This window comes from Neopelma chrysocephalum, unplaced genomic scaffold (assembly GCF_003984885.1).
Source record: "Neopelma chrysocephalum unplaced genomic scaffold, ASM398488v2 Primary Assembly neopelma1_59, whole genome shotgun sequence".
Lineage (NCBI taxonomy): Eukaryota > Metazoa > Chordata > Aves > Passeriformes > Pipridae > Neopelma > Neopelma chrysocephalum.
Window position 1 is genome coordinate 24,935,633 of NW_020897714.1, and position 22,740 is coordinate 24,958,372.

The 22,740-nt window shown below is 41.2% G+C and overlaps 1 protein-coding gene across 2 annotated transcripts in view; it reads left to right on the forward strand.

Moving 5' to 3' along the window:
* Positions 1 to 22,740, forward strand: part of TMEM178B (transmembrane protein 178B) — a 231,383-nt gene that overhangs the window by 43,319 nt on the left and 165,324 nt on the right. For both annotated transcript variants that reach the window (XM_027680558.1, XM_027680560.1), the window contains one exon: positions 17,767 to 17,880. In XM_027680558.1, the coding sequence (XP_027536359.1) occupies positions 17,767 to 17,880 (114 nt within the window). The remainder of the gene's footprint in view (positions 1 to 17,766; positions 17,881 to 22,740) is intronic.

Sequence of the window (22,740 nt, forward strand, 5' to 3'; positions counted from 1 at the left end):
ACAAATCACAAAGGCTAGAATAGTTTCTGCACTGTTTATCCGGACACTTGCTTCAGTTTAGATTGCTTATGGGAGTGACAGAGTATGTGTGAGTTTCTGGGGCAGTCAGAATTCTTTCATATGTAATTTTCCCCTTCTTGATGCTCCTTCACCATTGTCACAACTCACTCACTGCTCAACTGCCTCCAGCTGCAGCTCACTGGCATGGATCAAAAAATTGGGTGGTTTGTAAGCTGAGAAAAATACAAGCATCACACTCTCAAATTGACATTTGACAAGGAAGAGGGCTGAAAAAGGCTCAGTAGTGCTGCTTGTAAACGTATGAAAGAAACAGGCAGCCACCTTGAAAAGAGATTTGTTGTCTTGCCAGGAAGCCACAGGGAAGGAAACCAGCACAAGCTACGTCCAGTCACCTGAACATCACTCAGCCGTAGTTAGTTGTGTGATAGCTTTGCAGTATAACACTTCAGTTGCCTGTGGTCTGTGAGCTGCTCTATTCAGAGCTTTAATTCTCAGAGAACGGGATTTTTGTTTTGACTTTATGGTTGATGGTTACTTAAATACAGAGAGTTCTGCTTCGGAAAGAGTGCTAGTCATGCCAGAGATGTGTTGGAAATGGAGAGAGATGCAGAAGGGGGAAACCTTAGTGGTGCTGCATTTTTCTGTTCTCCTTAAAACAAAATGCTTTGATCACCAGATGAAGCAACTAACACAATAGTTCATGTTGATTGATGCCACTCAATCATCAGTCCACTTGGCTTCTGCAAAGAACATTAGTGAAGCAGCACTGGCAGAGCATCGATGGAAGTTAATTTTAACGGTAATTTGGAGCCTGGATTATTTCTCTTTTAAAAGGCTTTTATACATGAAATAAATTTTTATTGCTAATTCATTTCATTATCATCTAGTGTGACTTCATGCTTATTAGTGCAATTCATTCTTCCTTTTCTGGAACAGGGAAAAGCTATTGCCCCTTCCTAAATACTCATGGCTTGTGATTGTTGTTTGTAGTTCAGAGAGGTGAACTGCAGGGCTAAGGAACCAAAGGCTAAACCAATGAAAGAGAAGTTTGTTTTTCATCTTGCAACAAGCTGCAGTTCTTCCAATTGGGTCATTCATGACATAGGAGTCTGGGTCTCCTTGCCAAGGCACTCTGTGGACTCTCTCGCAGGACTGTACTAGACTTTTCTTGTTCTCCTTCTGAGTAATGGGAACAGTATATAGCCCTAACCCTAATGAAAGATACTGCCAAACCTTCCATCATGCTTTTAGGTGATGTGGCAGAGCAGTACAGCTCATGTGTGAATGTCTCATCTCCCTGCCTCCCTAATGCAGCACAGCTGCACATCCCTGCAAGTATGAGGGTACCTATTTCTGTCAAGGCACTTAAGTGATTATTCCTGTCCTTTCTAACTCTAGGCTGAGGATCCAGCAGGCACCAACATTCTCCAGATAGAGATAAGCAACAGACTATATATAGCATAGCTTAAAAAATAATTAAAAAATCTCCTCATAAATGTTCTCCTAATAGGAGTATCTGTGGTGACGTGAGTCTGCTCTTCTCCTGTTAGAAGTGAGACTGGCATTCTTCAACTATGGTGCACAAAGGCCACATGGTATTACTCAGATTCACTTTATAGGATTAGGAGTAATAGCTGAGGGGAAAACATGCTCAGCTTGATGTCCAGGGCAGCATATTTGGGTCTCTGGTTCTGCAGTGTGAGTGGTGAGAAGTTGCAGAGCTGTCTAGTGCTGAAATGCTTCATGTATTATGTTACTGCCATGGGTCCTATGCAATCATTTGAAGTAACCCCCCCTTACTGATTTTGTACTTTGTGGCATGGAATCAGGGCTGCAGAATGATCAAAACCTCAGACTTAATTTAGCCTAATTGGGCAAAAGGCATCTAATTAAATCAGTAGAGCATGTCGAGGCTCAAAGAAGGCCACAGAGGCACTCTGCAGCTTACATGACTGTACTATTTCCCCATGGGACCTAAAGAGTCTATATGTTCTTGCTTCCTTTTAGGGTACAGAATTGTGAGTCTTCTAAATGGCCAGGACTATTTCAGACTCTTGTTTTCTGCCCTGGTGTAATATGAATAATAAAACTACACACTTGTCCTCAAGGAACAACTCTCGTGGGTAGGTGAGATGTATGGTTGAGCATCATGAGATCATTCTGCTTGGTTATGTCTTCTCTCGGATCTTGAAAATTAGTAGTATATGCAGCTATTTTCTTTCACTGTTCAAGTACATCTCCCTGCCTCAGCACAAAATGATCTTATTGGGTGTGATGCTGGAGACATTCAGAAGCACTTGAAATTTTTATAAAATGGTAGAGGGATTGGGTCTGGGACAGTATTAATTTCACAATCACACAGGGCCTGGCCTCATGGGCACCTGGTCCAAGACTGAAGTTCCTTAGCATTGCCACAGGACTGCTGAAATACAGTAAATATGACCAAGTCTGTAGGAAATCTAAATAGATAACCAAAGTATTTTTTTCTTGTTCCCTTCTTTTCACGACAGCCTAAGTGTTCTTAACTATTATAGTCTATATGTCATGAGTACTTCATGTTTTTCTTTAAAGTAACTTATTGTCATGCAATTTCACAATCAAATCTTTATTTCATAGTTGAAAGTCTGTAGAGTAATGGACGAATACTCTTATTTTCCCACTCCTTAAGATAACTTGGTTATTTTCCTGTAAGAAAGATTTTTGCTGGAAGGTGGGAAATACTACCTAAAAATTTCTAGTTTCTGCCTCCTGAAAAATTCTCCACTTCTAGGCCACTTGCTCACTCATTTTGGAAAGATGATTAAACCTTAGAAACCCTGGAAGAGTTAGAGGAGAGGTTGGATGGGGCTTTGAGCAACCTGATCCAGTGGAAAGTGTCCCTGCAGGGGGGTTAAAATTAGGTTATCTTCAAGCTCCCTTCCAACCTAAACCATTCTATGATTCTGTATTGCTCAGCTATCTTTTCTCTAATGCAGTCCATTATGAAGTGTTGACATCCAGTCTGGCCCCTGTGTGTGCTCCTGGCGAAGGCTTCTCACATTGATGCACATTTAAGCTGTTCATTTTCTGATATTCCAGGATTGGAGTATTTTACCAAAGCTGTGTCCCTGTACTGAGAATCGTTCTCCCTGTGCCCTTTATGTGCTGTGGCTATCTTAAGAAAAGCTGTTTAATCCTTAAGGTGTAAATCCACCAACTTTGTAAATGAGTTATACAAAGATGTAGGATGATATGAATTCTAGAAATGGCGCTATTTTGTCTTCTATTTCTTCTTTTAGATCTCTGTGTTGGTAGCTCCCTTTTTTTTTTCCCCCTCCTATTGCACAGTTGTGTAGCTATAAGCATAAGTGCTTGTAAGGGTAACAAACCCTTCCTGTTAACCATATTAAGCTTGGGTGTTCTTTTCTCTAGGCATGATTGTGCCTATCAGCTGCAGGGGGAGAACATGTTAGTGTTTGTTTAGCTGATTCCAATGTCGTCATACCGTACACTTGGTTTTCAGTTTGGGGCATTGACTGCTGTGCCAGTGAGCCTGGCACCTCTATTTCTACTGCAGTATGAGACTAGTGTTTTGCTTCTCCTGCCTAAGTCTCCTTGTCCTGGGAGTGCTTCCCTGAATCTCAGCCATGTGCATGACACCTTCATCTCTTGTTCCCTTCGAGTTGGGCTGTACTTAGAAATATTTTTGTTGAAAGTGATTTGCATGTAGTTTGCTCACTCAGTTTGTCCTGCAGTCCCTTCCTAGTGCTGCATTTGGCTCTTACCCTGGTGAGTGGAATCTCTGGGCAAGATAAGCTTTCAGCTGTTTCTCTTTACTATGATTTTTGTCACAATCGTTGTAATTAAACCTGATATTGCAGAACCCTAGGGGATAAGAATAAAGCTAATGACATATTTTCTTAAAGGTTTGGATGTTCTCCAAAGAATGTGTTTTCTGCTAGGTTGGCATGTTGTCTTTGTACTCTTCATCAGAGTGGCCGATGGTCCAGTGGAGGTATGTTAAGAATCATTCTGGATCTTCTTCACCTGATCATGCAGTCAGTGAACTGAAGCCTCATGAGAGGCTGAACACATCCCCTGAAAAAATAAGAGGAAAGAAAATGAGGGTGGGTAGGTTAGCATCTGCCCACTCCTAAGCCATGTTGAAATTCCATGTAGGGAGTGTTCCATGTTGTAATAAGATACTGGTCCCTAACTTGGGACAAGCAGTGATTACTTACTATCCAAGTTTTTATTGCCTCAATTTTTAATTGGTATGTTTGGAGGGGTGGAGTAGAGATGTACTGTGTTAAATAACTTACAGTTAAAAGAATGATGGATTAAAGTCTGCATTTAGACCTACAGCAAAGGGGATTGATTGCACTGTGCATGAATTAGTGTCCACACATTGGTGTACAGAGGTAGGAAACAGAAGGCCTGACCTTTGGGTTGGGAATAGTATATAAATTAGTGCTTGGCAATAATACGGCCTTTAATAAACACTTTCAGCTATTATTGAGAAATATACTGTACAAGGTATTTTTAGAGTAGTAATTAGAATAGAAAGTAAAGCATTCATAGAATACAACAGTCTATAATAACACTTGGATTTAGAATTAATGGTACAGATAAAAATGTGTCCAGAAGCACATAGGATGCTGACTCATGGAGTTAATAATTTCTAAAATCAAATATTACAGTTCAAGACTTATCTTTACATATTATACAAAATGAACAACTAGATGGGGAAGAGAGGTGCAAAAGAGGATCAGCAAAAGTCTTTCAGGGCACAGATTCTGTTCACTGTATTTGTACAGCATTTGTCCCATTGAGTGGTATCAGAGGCTGCTGAGACACAGGCTTTTATTACAGCTCAGACTAAGAGTAAAGACTAAAAGAAAATAAATCCTGAGCTGACAGTGTCTGTTTCCATAGTCTCTTCTCTCCAAATCTGAAGCCATATTGGAACTGGTGAAATTCCAGTGTGGTGTTAAAGGCTATTCTGTACCTTGCAAGTGGTGCTCAGGGATGTGCTCTTCTCTGGGCCCGTTTATGATGATGGGCCTTTTGGGATATAGTTGACCCCTCCCCTGTCAGAATGAGGATCATAAAGCAGGCTCTTGAACTGTAAAGGGCTGAATAACACTTAGGGCTGTAAACCTCAGTGGGATTCTGTCGGATTTTAGGCACAGGGGTGGTGGAATGCAGTGGATAGTCACAAAGGTCTTCAGATGTACAATGCTCACCTTTCAGGCAGTGCTTATTGCTGCCATCCATAGACTTATATTAACTAATGCTGCTCTGTGCACTTTGAATTGTCTTTCAGTCTGTGCATCCTTCTTGACAGGCAGCAGGCATATTAAGTCCAGCTTGCACCAGCCAGAATATCTTACATTGCAGTGAGTGCAGTGGGATATTTTCATTCTATGAACCTCTAATTTGATTTGACATTTCAGATGGGAAGGTGCAAGAAGTGGTAGATGACATTTACTGAATGACAAAAGGGTGTTACAGGGGGAAAGGAACATCATGTCACAATATCCTCCCAAAGCAAATTCCAGTCAGCTCCCCAGCTTTCACTGACCCAGCAGTAGATTGGATGAGAAATTCTCATCCCACATCTTACTGCATTTAAATATAAACCAGCTTTGGGTCTAAGCTAGGGTCACATGATTTTAAAACAATCTGTAACTTTATTTGGCATGCAAAAGAAATAATAGATGATTTTGGACCTACTTGGGTTTTCCCTACTAAGTTCTGTGCCCTGTTACATAAGCTGGGCTGGCTTCTGCCATTTTTTATTTCTGCATTAAACAGTACATTGTACACATGTCTTAAAAGAAATGCCATCAATCTTAGCTAAAATGCTTGGAGACTAGATGCCTTTGGGATTTGGCTAGAACAACTCAATTCCCTATTCAAGATCATGCTGGCAATAGGGCTTCTCTCTACCACCTTTCCCATAGCTGGCAGCTGTTGGCATACCCTCATCCTTGCAGGTTTGTACTGAGGATAAGCAAAGGGAAGGTTGAGGCTGGAGATAAGTTGGTCCCTTCTCAGTTTGTTTCCCTCTACCCCCATGCAAGGGCAGTTATCCTTTCGATATTTTCGGCCGCTCTGAAATATGTGTTGCTCATCTGGGGCAGAGTGTCTGCAGCAATGCTCAGATTCTAGCCCAAAGTTGTTGACTGAAGTACATTTGAGTGCAGCCAGAACCTGATGCACCAGAAATGAATTACTGTAGCATTTGTGGAGAGGTGCTCAATATCTAAGCCTTCTGGACATAAGGGCTTATGATGGTATTGCAAAACTCATCACTGGATAAGTAAGGGCACAGTCCAGTCAATTGGAAAAATATTTTTTGATCACATCCACCAACCTTTCCTATTTCAAATACTTCTTCAAGAATCATTTCCTTCTGAAGGGAGAAACCATTTATGATTTCAGACAGCTGCAGAGAGATTAACAATATCTGTGGTTCATGGGTTTTAGAATGACCAAATTGTGCTTTAGCTCGTCTTGGATTTCACAGTACAGTTGTCTGATCTTCTTACCATCATCTTTATCTTCCTTTCCTTTTCATTCTAGTTGAGTTTTTCAGTTTGTTTGACTATTCAAGGGCAACTTTTAAAATATCTACATAGCATTTAATTTCTTCAGGCCTTTATTTGATTCAATCCCTCACGTACAACAGTAAGTTCAGTTACAATAGTGCAGCAAACAGCCTTGCAAGTAAAGGACAGTCAGCTGTGAAGTCTTTTGTCCCCCTGAATGCATAGTGCTTTTGAAAGGAAGATGGAGTATCCTTGTAACTTAGTGATGGCAGCTCACCAGGTAATAATTTGAACAAGGACAATGCAGGGAATGACTTTAAAGGGAAAGAGCATGGTCAAACACGAAACTGCTCCTTACTTTGGAGAGCCATTATACATACTACCTGTATAATTTAATGGTCTCTGCTTACCAGGAAACAATCTCAGGGTTCATTTCAAGGTAGTTTCAGTAGCTTTTGTCCATCATGCTGTGTGACCTAAGTAGATACTGAGTTGGCAGAGTTTGAGGCAAGAGACTTGAGCTTGAAGGGAGCAACTCTGCTCACTTAGGCATGATCTCATCTGTTAGCTCTACGCTGCACATACATTTAATAACTGCAGGGGATCATTGTCTGGGAAATACTTTTTTGTGTATGAAGTGATGTCTTGAAAGTGTCTTTATTCCAACCACAGTGCCCTATTTTTTTTTCTTAAATAACTAGAATAGGGACAGCATAAAGAAAAGACTAATGAATCTTAGAGAACCCAGATGTACTGAAGAAAGGAATCTTTCCACCAAAGAGAGAATATGTCCAAAGTCTTCTGTTTGCACAGTTTTTAAGTCTCAGAGGAGTCCTTGATGGATGGAGATAGCCTGTCTTATTAGCACAGGATGTTACAAGCTCAGTGCACAGTATATTGAGAGAACAGTTTATGAGAATAGCAGGGTGTTTTCTTTCTGGTCTGTCCATGCTGTAGTCTACTCATGGGGGGAAAACCCAGCCTGGTTAAAAAGCTGATGCTGGATTTTCTTCCTCACTTATTTCTTTGATAGGCTAGTTGCCTGCTGGTATTTCCATATTTTGGAACTGAAATAATTTCAAATCCTGTGATTTCTCCTAGTTACCTTTAATTTAAAATGTGCAAAAGAGGGCTCATGCTTAAGGTGTTGTAATTCCCAAATTCACCAATTCATCTTTTATATGTAACATGAGTTAGAACTTCAGCATATAAGAAAAATGCTTCTTGACTACAAGCCAATTCTTAAGATAGGGTAAAAACACAGCTAATTTTCTAAAAATTAGTCTCTTAATTTGATTTCTATAAATCCCTGACGTATGACTCCTGCCAAGAACTTTATCCTTCCCTCTCCTTTCTCCTTACCACGACTTCTTATGTCCAAGTGAAAGTTGTGAAAGTCTGCTTGTCACTCCCCTCACTCAGTTGTGGGACAAAACCGACATGAAAATAAAGTCATATAGATCTGTTGCATAGCCCACTTAAATCCTTTCATTTAAGAACTGCTGTAGGTGCTGAATGTAAGGAAGTGTAAGATCCCTGGTAAGTGGGATCTTCTGGGAGATTTGTCTCTGTTAGATCTCAGCCTTAGTTCCCTAATGTGGCATGCAAGCATCTGAATGATTGTCATGTTGTGATTTCTGCTCTTTAAACACGAAGTTGAAGTGCTACAAGAAAGCTAAATGCCTTCTCCAGCTCAGCAATTGGTGGAGCTAGCTGTAAACTAACAGGGGACACAGAGAAGGCCTTATGTTCCTCTCACTTTAAGAAGTAAAGAGGACTAAATGTGTCTAGAAAACCACATTTACATTGCAAAGCAGCATATAAAATAGCTTTTCAAGGTACAGAGAGAGGCACCCTTAGACTTCACTGCACGTGATGACAGATCCTCAGCAGAATTAGTGACATTGGTGGACCCACCCTTATTTTCTTCTTGGCAATCTGGGACCCTGCTTCCTAGACATCTCTTTGAAATAGGTTTCAAAGCTTGTTCATTAAACACCAAGCTTCATGGTAGCATCCTACTATGAGAATCATAAGATGTAGATTAATATAAAAGAAACCTGTCCATGGAATAGCCATTGCTGTGCTTTTTCTTTGCCTTGACAGCAGTGCTGAGATATTGCTTTGTTCCATGAGCTACTGGGTCATCAGTGAGTTTTTACTGGTAATTGCTGTCTCAGTGGCTTTTTATTGATCATTTAATTTCTGCCTCCAAACATGTAGGAGCAAATATTTTTCAGCCCTTTTAACCTCCTTAACTTTTCATTCCTGCTCTGCTTCCCTCTCCCCTGTGGCCAGCCCAAAGCAAATAGGTGGACAAAAAGATTAATAGAAGCAAGGAGATGCCTTCCTCCTCTCTAGTGCCCTGTGGCTTGGAGACTGTTATTAATAGCTGAAGTAAAAAAGTGTTTCATAACCATCTTCTTGCTCCAGCTTCCTTGCCAGCCCCCTTTCCTTGGTCCCTGGAGAGAAAGTGTGAGCTCATCACTTTCCAATGCAAATTCGGCTTTTGGTCTCATACTTGGATTCTTTTCTTATCATGGGTGGAATATTTATGTTCTGCCAGCTGGTTGCTTTAAGCAAGCTGCTATTTGCTGGGATATCCAGAGAGCATGTGAGGAATAGGCCTGGCAAAAGCTGTTCAAGCACTTTATTTTTTCTCTACTCTGAAAATGTTGCTGTCTGCTCAGTACATGCACACACGTCTGCACCTCTATCTTTACTCACACAATAGTTGAAAAGAAAATTTTGATATTTTGGTGTGGAAACAGAAACTGAAATTGAAATGTAGGTGTAACAGTCTAAAATATGTGGAAGTCCCTCTGTGGAATGCGGTCACCATATAGCCCACACGTGACAAAGCTGTTGAATGTGTCTGGAGATCCATTATATTCATGGAATGCTTCCTTTTCATGTGTGCTTTGTATCTGAGTTTTTCTATATCTCTAGAGATCTCATGGTTAGTATTGAAAGTGAGCTGCCAGGTTTTCATCCCAGATAACCTGGGAAGAATGGGAATGGCACACTCTTGTCTATTACCCCATTTCTGTATGGATAGTACAGTATAGTTCCAGTATGTTGGACCCTTTCAACCATCCCCCCTGCTATGTTTTTACAAGACTGCTTTACCAGGCTGAGCATTGTCTAACAAGTTTTACTAAGCTGGAGGCTCTGAGAAAGTCTTTATTTGGAAGTCAAGTGAGATGAGCTGTAAAAGAAAAATGGGAGGAAAAAAGAACAGGAAGGTTCTGCTTCTCACTCTGAAAAATCGTTTGCTCACTTTCCTAATAAAAACCTTTAAGCTGTACGTTCTGTTAATGTATTTGCTGGGTATGTGCCATTTCATGGACAAAATAATATTTATTTTATAAATGTCTCATCCTTTCAGTGGCTCTCAACTCTGAACACAAGCAGGCTTTTCCTTCAGGTAAAACAGAAGATACTGCTATCTTCTGAGTATGGTTCCCCAAAGTTCTGCATTCATTGCATTTTCTGGTGACCAGTAAAGACATCTACACATGAAAAGCAAGTTTAAATGACACTATATATTGAAATATCCCTTTGCCACTGGCAGCCTAGCAGGTTGCACTGCAGGCTTTCTGCATTTTACTCAGCAGGGAGTATATAGGTGCCTAATGTGCTTGTAAGTACATTTATAGTTACATTTAAATAGTTAGGAATTTGTTATTTATCTTAATGCAGAAAATTGACTCTGAAGCAAAGAGCATGCAAGGGAGCAAGAACCAGTTGTGAAACTTGATCTAATATGGCTGGTAGTTTCAGCTGGAAAAAAACCTGTGAAATGAAGAAAAGTGTCTGTTTTAGAATTTTCAAAGTACATTTTTCAGACTTTCAGTTGAATTACAGTTTTTAAATTATACTTTAAAGGCATCAGAATAAGTTACAGATGAATGTGGTTTTGTGGCTGTAAAAAACTTTTCTGTTAATCTGAAATTCTTGGTTTTTTCCTGGTTGTGTCAGTCTCCCCTCTGCCATCCCCCTGAGTTTTTCAAGTTGGCCTTTGAACCCAAAACGTAGGCTATTTGCCTGCCTGTGTTTGTGAGCGTGGCAGCGTTGGCATAGCAGTGATGACTGGACTGCAGAGCTGTGCCACTGTTCGTGCTGTGGCTGCTCCATGTGCTTCTCCAGTCTTGGAGGGCAACCATCTAGGAGGCTTTCCTTGAGCTCCGGTCACTCAGGGCCAATTCTCCTTTGGCTGTTTTTACTAGGATGGTTGGAACTACAGGGACAGAGCACAGGTTAGACCTACATTTGTAAACAGTGGGGTGCAGCAGAGTTGAATTTGTAAGAAACAATTGGTGCTGAGTACCTAATGTTCACTTGGGTGTTTTCAGGGAGGGGATGTTACTTAAAACTAGCTTTGCTCTTATACCACTAGTTGAACTTGCAGTAGCACATCTTCCAATTTAGCTTTACTTGTGAAAAATCTAGTTGGCATGGTTTTAGAGCATGTTGGTGTTATGAACCAAAGCATGGTAATTAGATATGATCAGGTGACCGCTTTCAAAAGTGCACTTGTGATCCATGCTAAGTGTTATCATAGACACGGTCATTGTCTGTCCCAATAGGTGACCCTTGTGTCTGTCTGTGAATGGGGAAGGGCACTGTGTCAGATCCCTCGCTCTGACTTTCCACAAACATCTAGGTGGTGAGTAGAAGCTGACAGAGTGCACCTTTACCCACTGGTAGGGGTAGCAGCTAGGGGCTAGCAACTGAGTCTTAAACCCAAAAGACAGACACCCCAACCCATCAACTGAGGGGAAGCATCAGGCCAGTTTCCTTGAAGCCCACAGCAAACAACAACTAGTACCAGGAGTTGTTTCACTTTATCTAGGACAAGTACAAACGAGTCCTGCTGGCAGAGCAGGCTGAACCTCAATTCAGGATGATGCCAGAGCCAGTCAGGAAGAAACATGATCTCTTGTTCTAATAATTTGGCCCATGCTGCAACTGAAAATCTATCTTGAGCTCCATTAATTAGAACATTGGCTTTTATTTATGCATATAAGTTAATGAATATTCACCAGACATGTTGATTAAGGTGATGTTATTTGCATATTCTTCCTAGATTTTTAGCCCTTTACCCTTAGGTATTCTAGTATTCAAAATATTCATGTGGCACCAAAGGAAATTCTGATTAGGGATTGGGGGGAAAAAATTCATAATGAAGGTGGTCGGATGTTGGAACAGGTGTTCAAAGATGCGCACCTCTGTTGTTGGAAGTATTTAAAACTTGGCTGGACAAGGCTCCAAGCAATATGAACTATTTTTGACTTTGATTTTAACTTTGAGGTTGTGCCTCCTTTAGCTGTGTATTGGGCTGGTTGACATCTAGAGGACTCTTTTAACATAAATAATTCTGCAATTAATGCAGAAGAATGACGTACTTACACTTTAGGTATTAATATATTTATAGATCAGGAAAAAGTATGTAACCAGTACTTTCATGGTTAATATTACTCCAGAAGTAACAAAATAATCCTGTTAAGTGTGTTGCGATACTTTCTAATGAAGTATCTGCCTTCGTTAAGAAGATATTCCTCCTGAGTTCATTAACGAGTCAGTATATCTGATTGCAGTTTTGTCATAGCAGCTGGTCAAGGTAGAACTTAATTTCCCCTTCTATCTTCTTCCAAGGTTTAGTTTGACCAGTTAGTTCATGCTGAAACTGCAACAAACTTGTCTATATTAAGGTACCTCCAGATGAGTTTTGTTGATTCATATGAAATGATGCAGGAAATTGAGGGCAGCACATACACCTGAGTGTAATAATTCTGAAATTGCACTGGCCTGAATGGCCAGGGCTAGTTTGGAGGCTGCATAAAATGCTAACACAATTAAACAATGAACTTCTCCAGGGCTGACAAGACTTTTAAGACATTAACGAATACATATGCCACATGAAATTGCTTTTGTCACCTAATCCTAGCCCTAACTATGATTATAGCTCCTGGAAACATTACTGAAATGTTATGCTAGGGGAAAAAACCCAAAACCAAACAAACACTATAAACTTCCTCTGCTCTACAGATTTTTCTGAAGATAATGTGAAACAATTAGGGACTAAATGAGAAATCTACATCTTCTGTCTGCTTGGTGCAGTCACCCAATGAGGGAACAGTAACCAAACCGTAGGATTAAGGCAATCTCTCATACAGAAGGCAGTTTCTCATAATGAATAGCAAATATATGAAGTGAGTGCAGTTTACAAGCCAGAGGCTAAGATTCCTTTTCCTAGGAAATGTTTGTGTAATAATTCTCAAACAGATTTGTAAAAATTAGAGCTAGCACAAAGGGTGAATTTTGTGGAATAAATTGCTTGCTACAAACAGTTCATCCAGGGGTATCTGCAACACAGAAGAAGGAAGAGCTGCCTGGAGGTAGCTCAGAACATCCACACCAGTCTTTTCAGGGAAGCTCATCATACCAAAAGCTTAGGCAGGAATGTCATAAAACAAATACTTAGTTGTACAGCTGGATCCTTCTTAGGAATCAACATGCATACTACAAGAGAAGAATGGGTACCTCCTGGTTTCAGATCTCTGCATGTTACAGGATGGAAGGTGACAGTCGTGTCAGTGCTGGCTGGTGAAGTCTGGAATGGCTACACCATAGTTCATCCTGGGCAAGTGAGCTCCTGGCTCCTCAGATTTCTCATTGCTCTTAACCATGGACTGCTGCATAGGATCTTAGAGTGGGAGAAATTCTTATCTGTACCTGCAAGTTCTCCAGCTACCAAAGCTAACTTATTCACAGGCACTGGGTTAATCTGTATCTGAACATTAAGGATGGTTCCAAAGCCTGCAGGCCTGAAAGCTGTGGGGGAAAAGTGTGAAATCAATCCCCTCATTGACAGGAGGGGAGTATAATCACATAACCCATGCAAGTAACACTTGTGTGCCATCTTGGGCTGGATCTGAAGTAAGATTACTGAGCTTTACCTAACTGCTCTCAGAGATTACCAGTATCATGAAAGACCGTCACAAGGATTAGTCTCCGTTGCCAGCTCTCAGATGAATTGGTCTGTGTTATCCAGAAGACTAACTATATGATCATATTGACAGTGTAAATTCATGAAACTTGGCAACCACCTTTGCAAAAGTCAAATGACCTCACCAAACAAATGTCTCTGGGTGCTTTGGAATCCAAAATTTAGGACGGAGGTGACCGGTATCTTGGTGGCACTTTGAATTTTCATTCTATTTCTTAAATTAAACATGGTAAAGACTCTTTCTTGGAGCAGTTTGAAAGAGTTTAAATATTATATTTAAGGGGGTGGGAGGGGCCCAGGGTGTTGAAGAAAAGCTGGTCCAAAAGTTCTGAAAAAAGCTTACCCACCAGACAAATAGAGTATGGACACAAGTAATGTAAACTCTCAACCCTCTTCAGTTTAGAGTGGGATAATGGTTCAGTCACCCTCTGCATTACCCAAAAGTTTGAGACCTCTACCCAGGATAGTGTTTACAGTCCTAGTAATGCAGTGGGAGCTGAGTTTCCTTTGCAGTTGAACTAACATCAGGATGTCCCTAGTTTGAAAATTGAATACAAAAAAAATCAATGTTTTCCGGTGATATTTCCGCTATAGCACAGGTTAAAGATTTTCCTTGCAATGGAGAGAAGAGGAAATATTATGTAACAATCAGATGGTAGTATGGACCGGTGATCAACAGATATGGGAAGGGAACTGAGAAAGTAAGTGGATCAGTAAGAGGAGTGGCATGTTTGATGCTGTGAATGCTTAGCTACTCAGGCTGAAGCTATCTCTAGTTATCCTTATCTTTATTTTGTTTGTAATCTGTCCTTTGCAGGAACAGGGGGTTGCCAGCCACAGTTAACAGCTACTGAATCCCCCGAGCATCTGTGCTTATGTGATGATAGTATGGCAGAGGTTTGCTCTGCCTGGTTCTAGTTGCATCTTCCTGCTGATCCTTTTCTTAGCACTCTATTGGAAGATGTCAGCTACTTTTCCTTAGGATTTTCAGCAAATATTTCCCTTTGGTCAGAGAAACCTGGAATATACTGCATCTATCAGTAGAGCAGCTTTGTGGTGGTTTTGTGTTTCTTGTGGCCACCTATAACTCTTGCTATGGCAGCTGCATATGTGAAAAAACCCACTCACTGGTTTGCTCTATAAATACTGTTCCCAGTTATTTCAGCAAAGTGCAGAGCTCAGCTGCAGTTGCATTTGGTCTTCCTGAGTTAGTGCTGAAGGCTGGAGGTGCTCCATAAATTGCAGTTACCCTAGTAAGGATATGGAAGGGAAAGTTTGCTTTGCTTCCTATCTCAAAGACTGCAGTAAGCATAGCTATTAATTCTCCTGAAGGGTAAGGATTTCATAGCATTTTTCTGGGAAGACTTTCCAAGAGAGCAGTCATTCTGATCTGTGCTGTACTCACTGCTTCTGCTCTCCCAGGGGCTTCCAGGAACTGGATGTTCAGGTGTCTTGAGCCTTGTTCTCTTCTCAGTGGGACAAGTAGGAAAACATCAGAAGTATGAAATTATCACTGCCCATAAACTCACCCTTCTTATTATTTTTATTGGCAGATCCAGGCAAATGAAAGCCTTTTTCTAAGTTTCAAAAGCTAATTCTCACCTCTAGTTAGATATATATGCTGATATAGCTGCATTGACTCAGCATAGTCACTCTCCTACACTTGTGAGAGTGGGTTTAAATAAATGGTTCATGTTTAAATGCAGAGCAATCCCAAACACTGTCATTTTGGATCATGAAGAGCTTGAGTTTCCCAGTAAGGTATTGCCTGCTTTTGCCATGGTTTTCTGCTGGGTGGACACCATTGCTCCCTGGTGGAGCTGGCAGGGCTTCAGTGCCTTTCCTGCACAGCCTTTGTGAACTGCAACACCAAGTGCCCTGTTTGCCCACCCTCGTTGACAGCGCTCCTGAAGGTCTTTTTAGATGTACTTAAGTCTCATTAACACCATGGGGAAGTAAGCATAAGCCCAAAATTAAAGATACGGTCAAGCGATGACCTGAATTCAGACCGTGATATCTTTCTGCTTTAGGCTTTGGTAAAAGCTATTGAACAGCTCACTGCATTACTCCTAACAGTATTTGCAGAATTAAGTCTGATGGACCTTGCTAGAAATTAGCCTCTTTGGTTTCAGAGGAGCTGTTTCTGCTGATTACTTTTAGAAATTATAGCAAATGGAACAGGATTTTTTCTTCCTTCCTTCTGTAAGCTTTTATTTTGAATCTTGGCTCTGTGTCTATTTCTGTTATTCTATATAAATCTCTTGTCTGGGCAGGTATCTGATAACTTAGAGATTATTTTCTGAAAAATGAGCACTTTTCATTTTCTTGCTGATGCTTCTGGTCCAGGAAAGCAACTGAACAAAACATGATACAAAAACCTATAAGAAGGCAAGGTTGTGATTTGGGGATTTTTTTTTAAAGCTCTTTGCACACTAGCTATCTTTTTTTTAAATACTATTCTTAGTTTGAAACTTTAATTCTGGGCGTACATTTGGTGCCCAGATGGTGCAGACTCACACAGAAGCCCATCACGCTGTCAGGGCAGGCGGATACATATGTAAATATTTTGCCTTTTTCCCCTATAATATTTGGCTTTGTCTAATCTAATTGCTGTCAAAGGCAGAATGTGAAGAATGCTTAAGAGAAGCAAACAATGAGGACCTCAAATGTTTATATTGCACTAACTTTGGAAGATGCTGGTAGGCTCTGATGTAACTAATAATTTGTTTCATGGGTTTTCTTATTCATGCTGTGAACTCATGGACTATTATCTAAGTTTATGCCAAGTACTATCTTACAACCTGAAGTAGAAACCTGAGTTTCTGGTGGTATAAAAGCATATTTTACCCCATGGAACTGTCAATATAAGGCTAATGGGTCTGCCTTTTCGGTTCAGGCTGACAGTAAGTGTTCTCTACCTGCCTCTTTGTGTATAGTGCTCTTTATTATTTATATAATTCATTGCTTCATTTAATTTATTCTATTGAGTGCTTGTCTTAATGTATTTTTAATACATAAAAGCATTTCCAGCATAGCTGCTTCTCTGACCAGTGGTAGCTAGCAACCAACAGTGGCCAACCACATTAGGGATACCTATTTAGTTATCAAAGGCCTGACCCAAAATACCATAATATTAATAGAAAAATGGCTTTCATGAGCTTTGAGTCTGACTGCGTAGTGAGAAGGTCTAATAAAGCCAATGATAGCTGAGAATGCTGGCAAAAGGAATGCAGGAAACCTGACTGGCTTTCATCAGTACAAGAACAGTGACACTATCTTGTGGTTTCTGATCATACGTGAAATTTGGCTGGCTGTAAATCATGGAAAGCATCAGACTACACCAGACCCATTCCTCTAAGGACACTCACTACGCAGAGAGGTGCCAGGAGATCAGGGCCTGGAGGTGTGATTATTGTACAGGAAGGAAAGTTTCTGTAAAAGGAGAATGTGATGATGTGACCAAAAGGTAACAGAAGCAGCATGTGATGCTTTTTCCCATGGAACATAGATGAAATCCTGACTGCAGGAGAAAAAAATTGCCCATTTCAGCCATTCATGTTGCCATCTGAGGCTCATTGTTCAGACATGCCAATAACTTCTGTTTCTGAACCTTTTATGAAAGTGTCTGGGTGTCATATTGTCAAGAGACATATTGTCATGTATCCTGCTGTGGGGTGGAAAGGGGTCAGGCAAATTGTTTACTATCTATATGTATTATTTTTTCTGCGTTGTTTTTTATTGCTTAAGGAAAGATGTTTGCTCTGTCTATCTCCTGGAGTATGGGCACTGAGACCCATGACTGTACAATAAGCTAAGACATGAATTTACAGTTTCTACACAGTAACTGTATTGCTGCTGCTCACTCATGTTTCAGAGAAAAGACATGAAAGAAGGGGTAATTTGCCCAATAGATATCTGATGGTGAAAGTTGACACTCTGCCAGCTACTATAGGGCCAGACTGGGAGGTTCCTGGAATGTGGGGAAGATCACATCCAACTTACGATACAGGTAGTCAGCTTACCCTACAGATAAGCTTCTCATGGGCCACAGATAGCTCTGGTTGTCACAGTGGGCCGATGGTAGCGATTGCTTTGCTCCTAAGCTTTGTTTTTGGTTGTCAAACCCATCTGGTCTACAACTGGGAGGGCACATTGCATTCACTTAACAGCACTTTCTCTTCTGCATTTTGCCTTTCCCAGGAGCAATTGAGCGGTGCTCGTACATCAAGTACCACTACTCCTCAGCGACCATTCCCAAGAACCTTACCTACAACATCACCAAGACAATCCGCCAGGATGAGTGGCACGCCTTGCGTAAGTGTTGCTGGCTTTCTCCTCCGTTCCCCTCGCGCGCAGGCTGAGGGAGGTGCTCACTGATAAGTGAGAGCAGAGGCTTTGACTGACGGCCCACTCAGAGCCCTCATCTCACATACAGTTTGTCTTCGTAGCAGACAAATCGATTTGTTCTCAGGACCTACATCTCTGTTTCTGCTGCTGACTAGGAATTCTGCTGAGGCATGAGAAAGTGGCAGCAGGGAAAAGGCATTTGTATGCAGGGATTAATATTGAGTTAAATACAAAAATGAATAACAAAATCAATGCCCTATTTTTTAATTCAGTAGAATGCTCTGTACGTGAGTGAATTCTCATGCAGTCGATGCTGCTGCTGAATTTCCTGCTTCCAGGAGAATTCATTGCTGGCTTTTATTGTAGAATATGTCCTGCTGCCAGAAGCTGCTGGGTGGCAACACTCTCCTTTGAAGATCTAGAGAGAGAATTGCTGCACCCTTTAAGGCACAGGGAGGGAGCTTAGTACTCAGTGATAATTGTAGCCAGTGGTCACCAACTCGTAACATTTGCTGAAGCAACAAGATCTGACAGGGATGGAATTGCCTTGGGATGTATTGGCTGACCTTAAATCTTGTCTCGCTCTCATCTTGGAGATGGAAAACCGTTTTCACTGATAAAATGCAAGAAGTAGGATTTCACAAGGAAAGAGGCCACTGAAACTTGCTTTTGTTACTACAGTCATGGGGGCTGATGAACATCATGAGCACTCTGTTTTGGTGGAAGCAGTTAACAACTCCTTGAAGGTGCAGGGGTTAAGGAAATGCTGACTGATGAAAACCTCTAAAGGTGGTAGTGAGCTTTCACTGTCCGGACTGTGTCAGTTTGAGAACTGTGCTCAACCTTTGGTGTTCCCAGGGCTTTCAGTCTCTGTTTCACTCCTGCCTAATGTGGCTGTTGCTTTGGAAGGGTCCTTTTAAGCTCTGGGGAGGAGAAGGTGCAATGTTATAATTCATTTCCTGCATTGGTGAGGTCAGGCATGGTTTGAGATTCATTGGTGCTTGTAGGCCTGCCTGGTCAAATCTGGTAAAGAATTAAGAATGTTCTAGAAGGTCTTGCTAAATGCCAATTTTTTATTTTACTTTATTTTTAATTGTGTTTGTGTGGATAAATACATATTTTGATTGTGACATGACAAAGAAAAGGAATAACTGAACTCATGCCTGTCAGAAGGTTGTAAGACTGGTATTGCAAAATACCGTTCTGGGCTCATTTGACCCTAAAATCAGAAGATCAGGTGGTTCAGTTCCCTTCAGGTTTTCTTCTACCACATGTCTTCTCTGCTGGTGTTAGTTTTATGTTAACATTGCTCATCTGTTGACAAAAAAAAATGCAACCCCCCCAAGACATCTTCTGTCAGGGTTCATAGGGGCTGTAGGGAGGGCCTTTGTTTATGCTTTTTTTGGTGTACGTGTGTTTTTGCCACTGTTCTCTGCAACCATCCACTGGGAATCTCACTGTTTAATGTAAGAATTATTATCTAAAATTAATCTTTATCTCAACAATGGCTCAAGTAAAGGTTTATATACCTGGTCATGTGCATCTCGGTGTGTGCATCCCTTGGTGGGATCAGCAAGTTCCCAAGCCTGGTGTGTTGGCAGCTGATGGGAGTGTTCAGTAGGGCATTTGTCAGTCTCCAGAGTGGCAGTCTAGACACTCTGTGCTCACACATTTACGTATCTGATTTGGTCTGAGGCACTCTCAGGGTGAGGCTGCCTGTGTCCTCTCTGGGGAGGGTACATGAAATGTTGTGGGCGTTCCTGTATATTTCTGACCCAAATTTTCTTGCCAGTTCATGATTCAGATAAGTGTAGGTAGGTGTAGATAGAGCTGAAGTTTGAATCTACTTATCTAAAGACAGAGAAGAAGAGGAATATTTTGCTGAAGCTCTTGCTTCTCCAGAGCAGTTATGTGCAAGTGGAGAGTGCTTGATATATGGAGTTAGCCAATGAAGGTTCTGGAGGTCACTGCATTTAAGAGTGAACTGATTCTATGTGACTAGTTCCTGTGTAGGAACAGCAACCTATTTTAAAAAACTAGGGCAATACCAATTTTTTCAAGTTGTGATTTGGTTGAGGGGAATGTTGTCCCTTTGCAGTGCAGTAGACACGTAGACCCTTCAGAAAGTCCCAGTGATTTTAGTCCCTGCTTTAGCAGCTGACCCTGTTCTATGCCCCTGGACTAGTTTAATCCAGGTCACAGCTACTTCATTTCACCACTGCTTATCCTGATACATCCAAGTCAACCTGGCCATTATTTTCCTCTGAGCAATTTCCCGTTCAGAATTTTCCTTTCTGTGAGTGTTGTGACAAACTGCAAAAGGAGCTGGAGGACTGGCGATCTTCCTTCTCTTGCCATGGATTATTTTTCAGATCTGTAGGATGAGATAGGCAAAAAAGTATTTCCATGAAACACTGGGGCAAAATGGCATCCTGGAGAATTTCAGAGGAACTGGAAAAGTGAAACCAGGATGTCTGGTCACCCTGCTAAAAAAAAAAAAAAATTGCCTCTACCAGGCTGAAGCCACTGTTGTCCTTTGCCATATTTGTATTTCAGTAGTGATTATTTTCCTTCCCTAGTGTATGAGTAGCAAACTGTTGTTCCTGGGAAGGAAATCTGTGGGTTTGCATGTTTACTGGGTAGGGAATCAGAGGGAAGAGGCCTCCAGCCGTACACCACAGACTGCTTTTTTCAGACTGGCAGGCAGGACTGATGGTCCAGCAGTTTCTCTGGAATTGCAGGAGCGGGTGAGGGACAACTAATTTGAGGCTGAGGACCTCATGGCACCAGTCTGCACAGAAAGCAGATACTCCTCTAGCTGTGCTCTCAGCTATGCTGGAAGAACCCGGGAGAGCAGCTGGTCCTAGAGGAATGGTTGGAGCTGACTTTTACCATTTTTGATTTTTATCTTTTTTCATTCTGTTTGACATTTTCAAGATGGAACCTTTGCTCCAAATTGATTGCCTATGGCAGCATGAGCCGGGGAAATAGGACTTGTCCTCTCTGCAATCACTTCCTCTCAACTATCTCTAGTTAAACAGGGATGGAGGGAAGGATGATTGTAGTATTGCTAGCTCTTGCCTGTCAGGAGATAAATGTTCATCTAATTAGACAAAACAAGTATCTATATGAGCTGGGAGGGGAAGGAAGAGGAAAAGAAAATGTGTCCGACAACTTTGAGCATGAATAACTGTCTCTTTATGGAACATGCCAGTGTAATATGACTGATTTGCTATTAGGCATTTACCCTGTCACTTTTTGGCCCTAGGCTTGTGCACAAAACTTGATCCATGGTTCTGTCATCTGAAAAACTGTAGCAGCATCATTGATGCTCTTAGAAATGGAGGTATATTATTGCAGTAAAAAATGGAGAAAATCTGAGCAGTTCTGTATTTATTCACGCATTGTTCTATGTATTTATGCTGTTCTTGTAAGTTCACTTTCATTATACTATAGGTATGTGTTCACAAAACACAGGGAAGTGCTCATGGCAGCAGTTTGAGCTGTAGAATATGGTGCAGGCTTTGGGAAGGGTAAGAGGCGTTTTCAGGTGATGGAATAAGCACTTGAAGATGGATGCTTGTACTTTAAGAAAGTTGACCATAAAAAGGAGGCCATGTCGATGTTAAATTTTTTCTTGTCCCAAAATTTTAATGAAACCATTATCTGGTATATTATGGCAAAGCAGGTGAAAGGCTGTGTTTGCTTTGAAAATGGCAGTACCACCAAGGCAGTGATGTGCTATATTCAGTTTGACATCATCCAGGAGCCAACAGTGCTGTTCCCTAAGTCACTGTGAAGGATAAGGCACTCAAAGCCCAGGGAGTATTTAGTCTACTGGCTTACTCTTCAGAGCACAACAGGCACCTGTTGGGTTGATGCTGAGTTTTTTTATCATTGGAAGGATTGTAGTAAGGTTATTTCTGTTTCATTCCTGTTTGGTTTTGTGTGGGTGTGTTTGGTTTTTTGTTTTTTTACATAGACTGTAGACAACCCAGGCTCTATATTCATCTTGTGCTGCAGTCTTTAAGAATCAACTGTTTTGTGTAAAAGGGTAACCACAGCATAGAAGATGGGTGCAGAGAGGAATTTCTAAGTATGCTTATGCCAACTGCGTCTACACTTCATTGTCTTGCTGGGAGAGTTAGGATTAGAAACTTATTTTGAGGAAGCCAAATAGTGCAGAAAAGGGAGGAAGATGCAGATAAGAGGAGAGATTGTCTTCATACACTCTTAGAGCCAATCTAGCATGATTATGTCTTGGTTTTGCCTCTAGCTTTTGTTTAGACCTTACGCTTCCTTTCTCATTTTTACCTTTGAAGATACTTGTATTTGCCATGGGTCTTCTTTGTGTCCTTGAACTATTTCAACAAGAACAACTGTGTAGGTACTACAGGATTGTGGATTAGCCTGCAGTGGGCTCAGACCTGCCTGGAGCCTCACAGGGCAGATGCTCATGTGTCTCTGCAGTCTTGCTCACTGTGGTCTTGGCAAGGGAAGATTAAAAGGAGGCTTTTCCAGAGCCACCTTCTCTCCAAGGCAGGTGAAGAAATTATTGTGGCTTTAAAGTACTGCAAACAAGCACTGAAAACAAGCTGCTGATGTGATTTCTTGAAGAGTAAGATCTCTTTCTCTTGGAGAATAAGTGGAACCACTCCCTCTTCCCTTTTTCCTGCCTTGGTAGCTGAAAATGGGACAATTGCTGCATGGGCCTTTGGCAGACCTGCCACTGGCTTGCATGAAAGCTTCCACATCAGAAGAGAGATGAAAAATTCTTCCTTCTGTCCAAAAGCTTTTGTTTTGCTGACTCACAGAGCCTATCGTGAG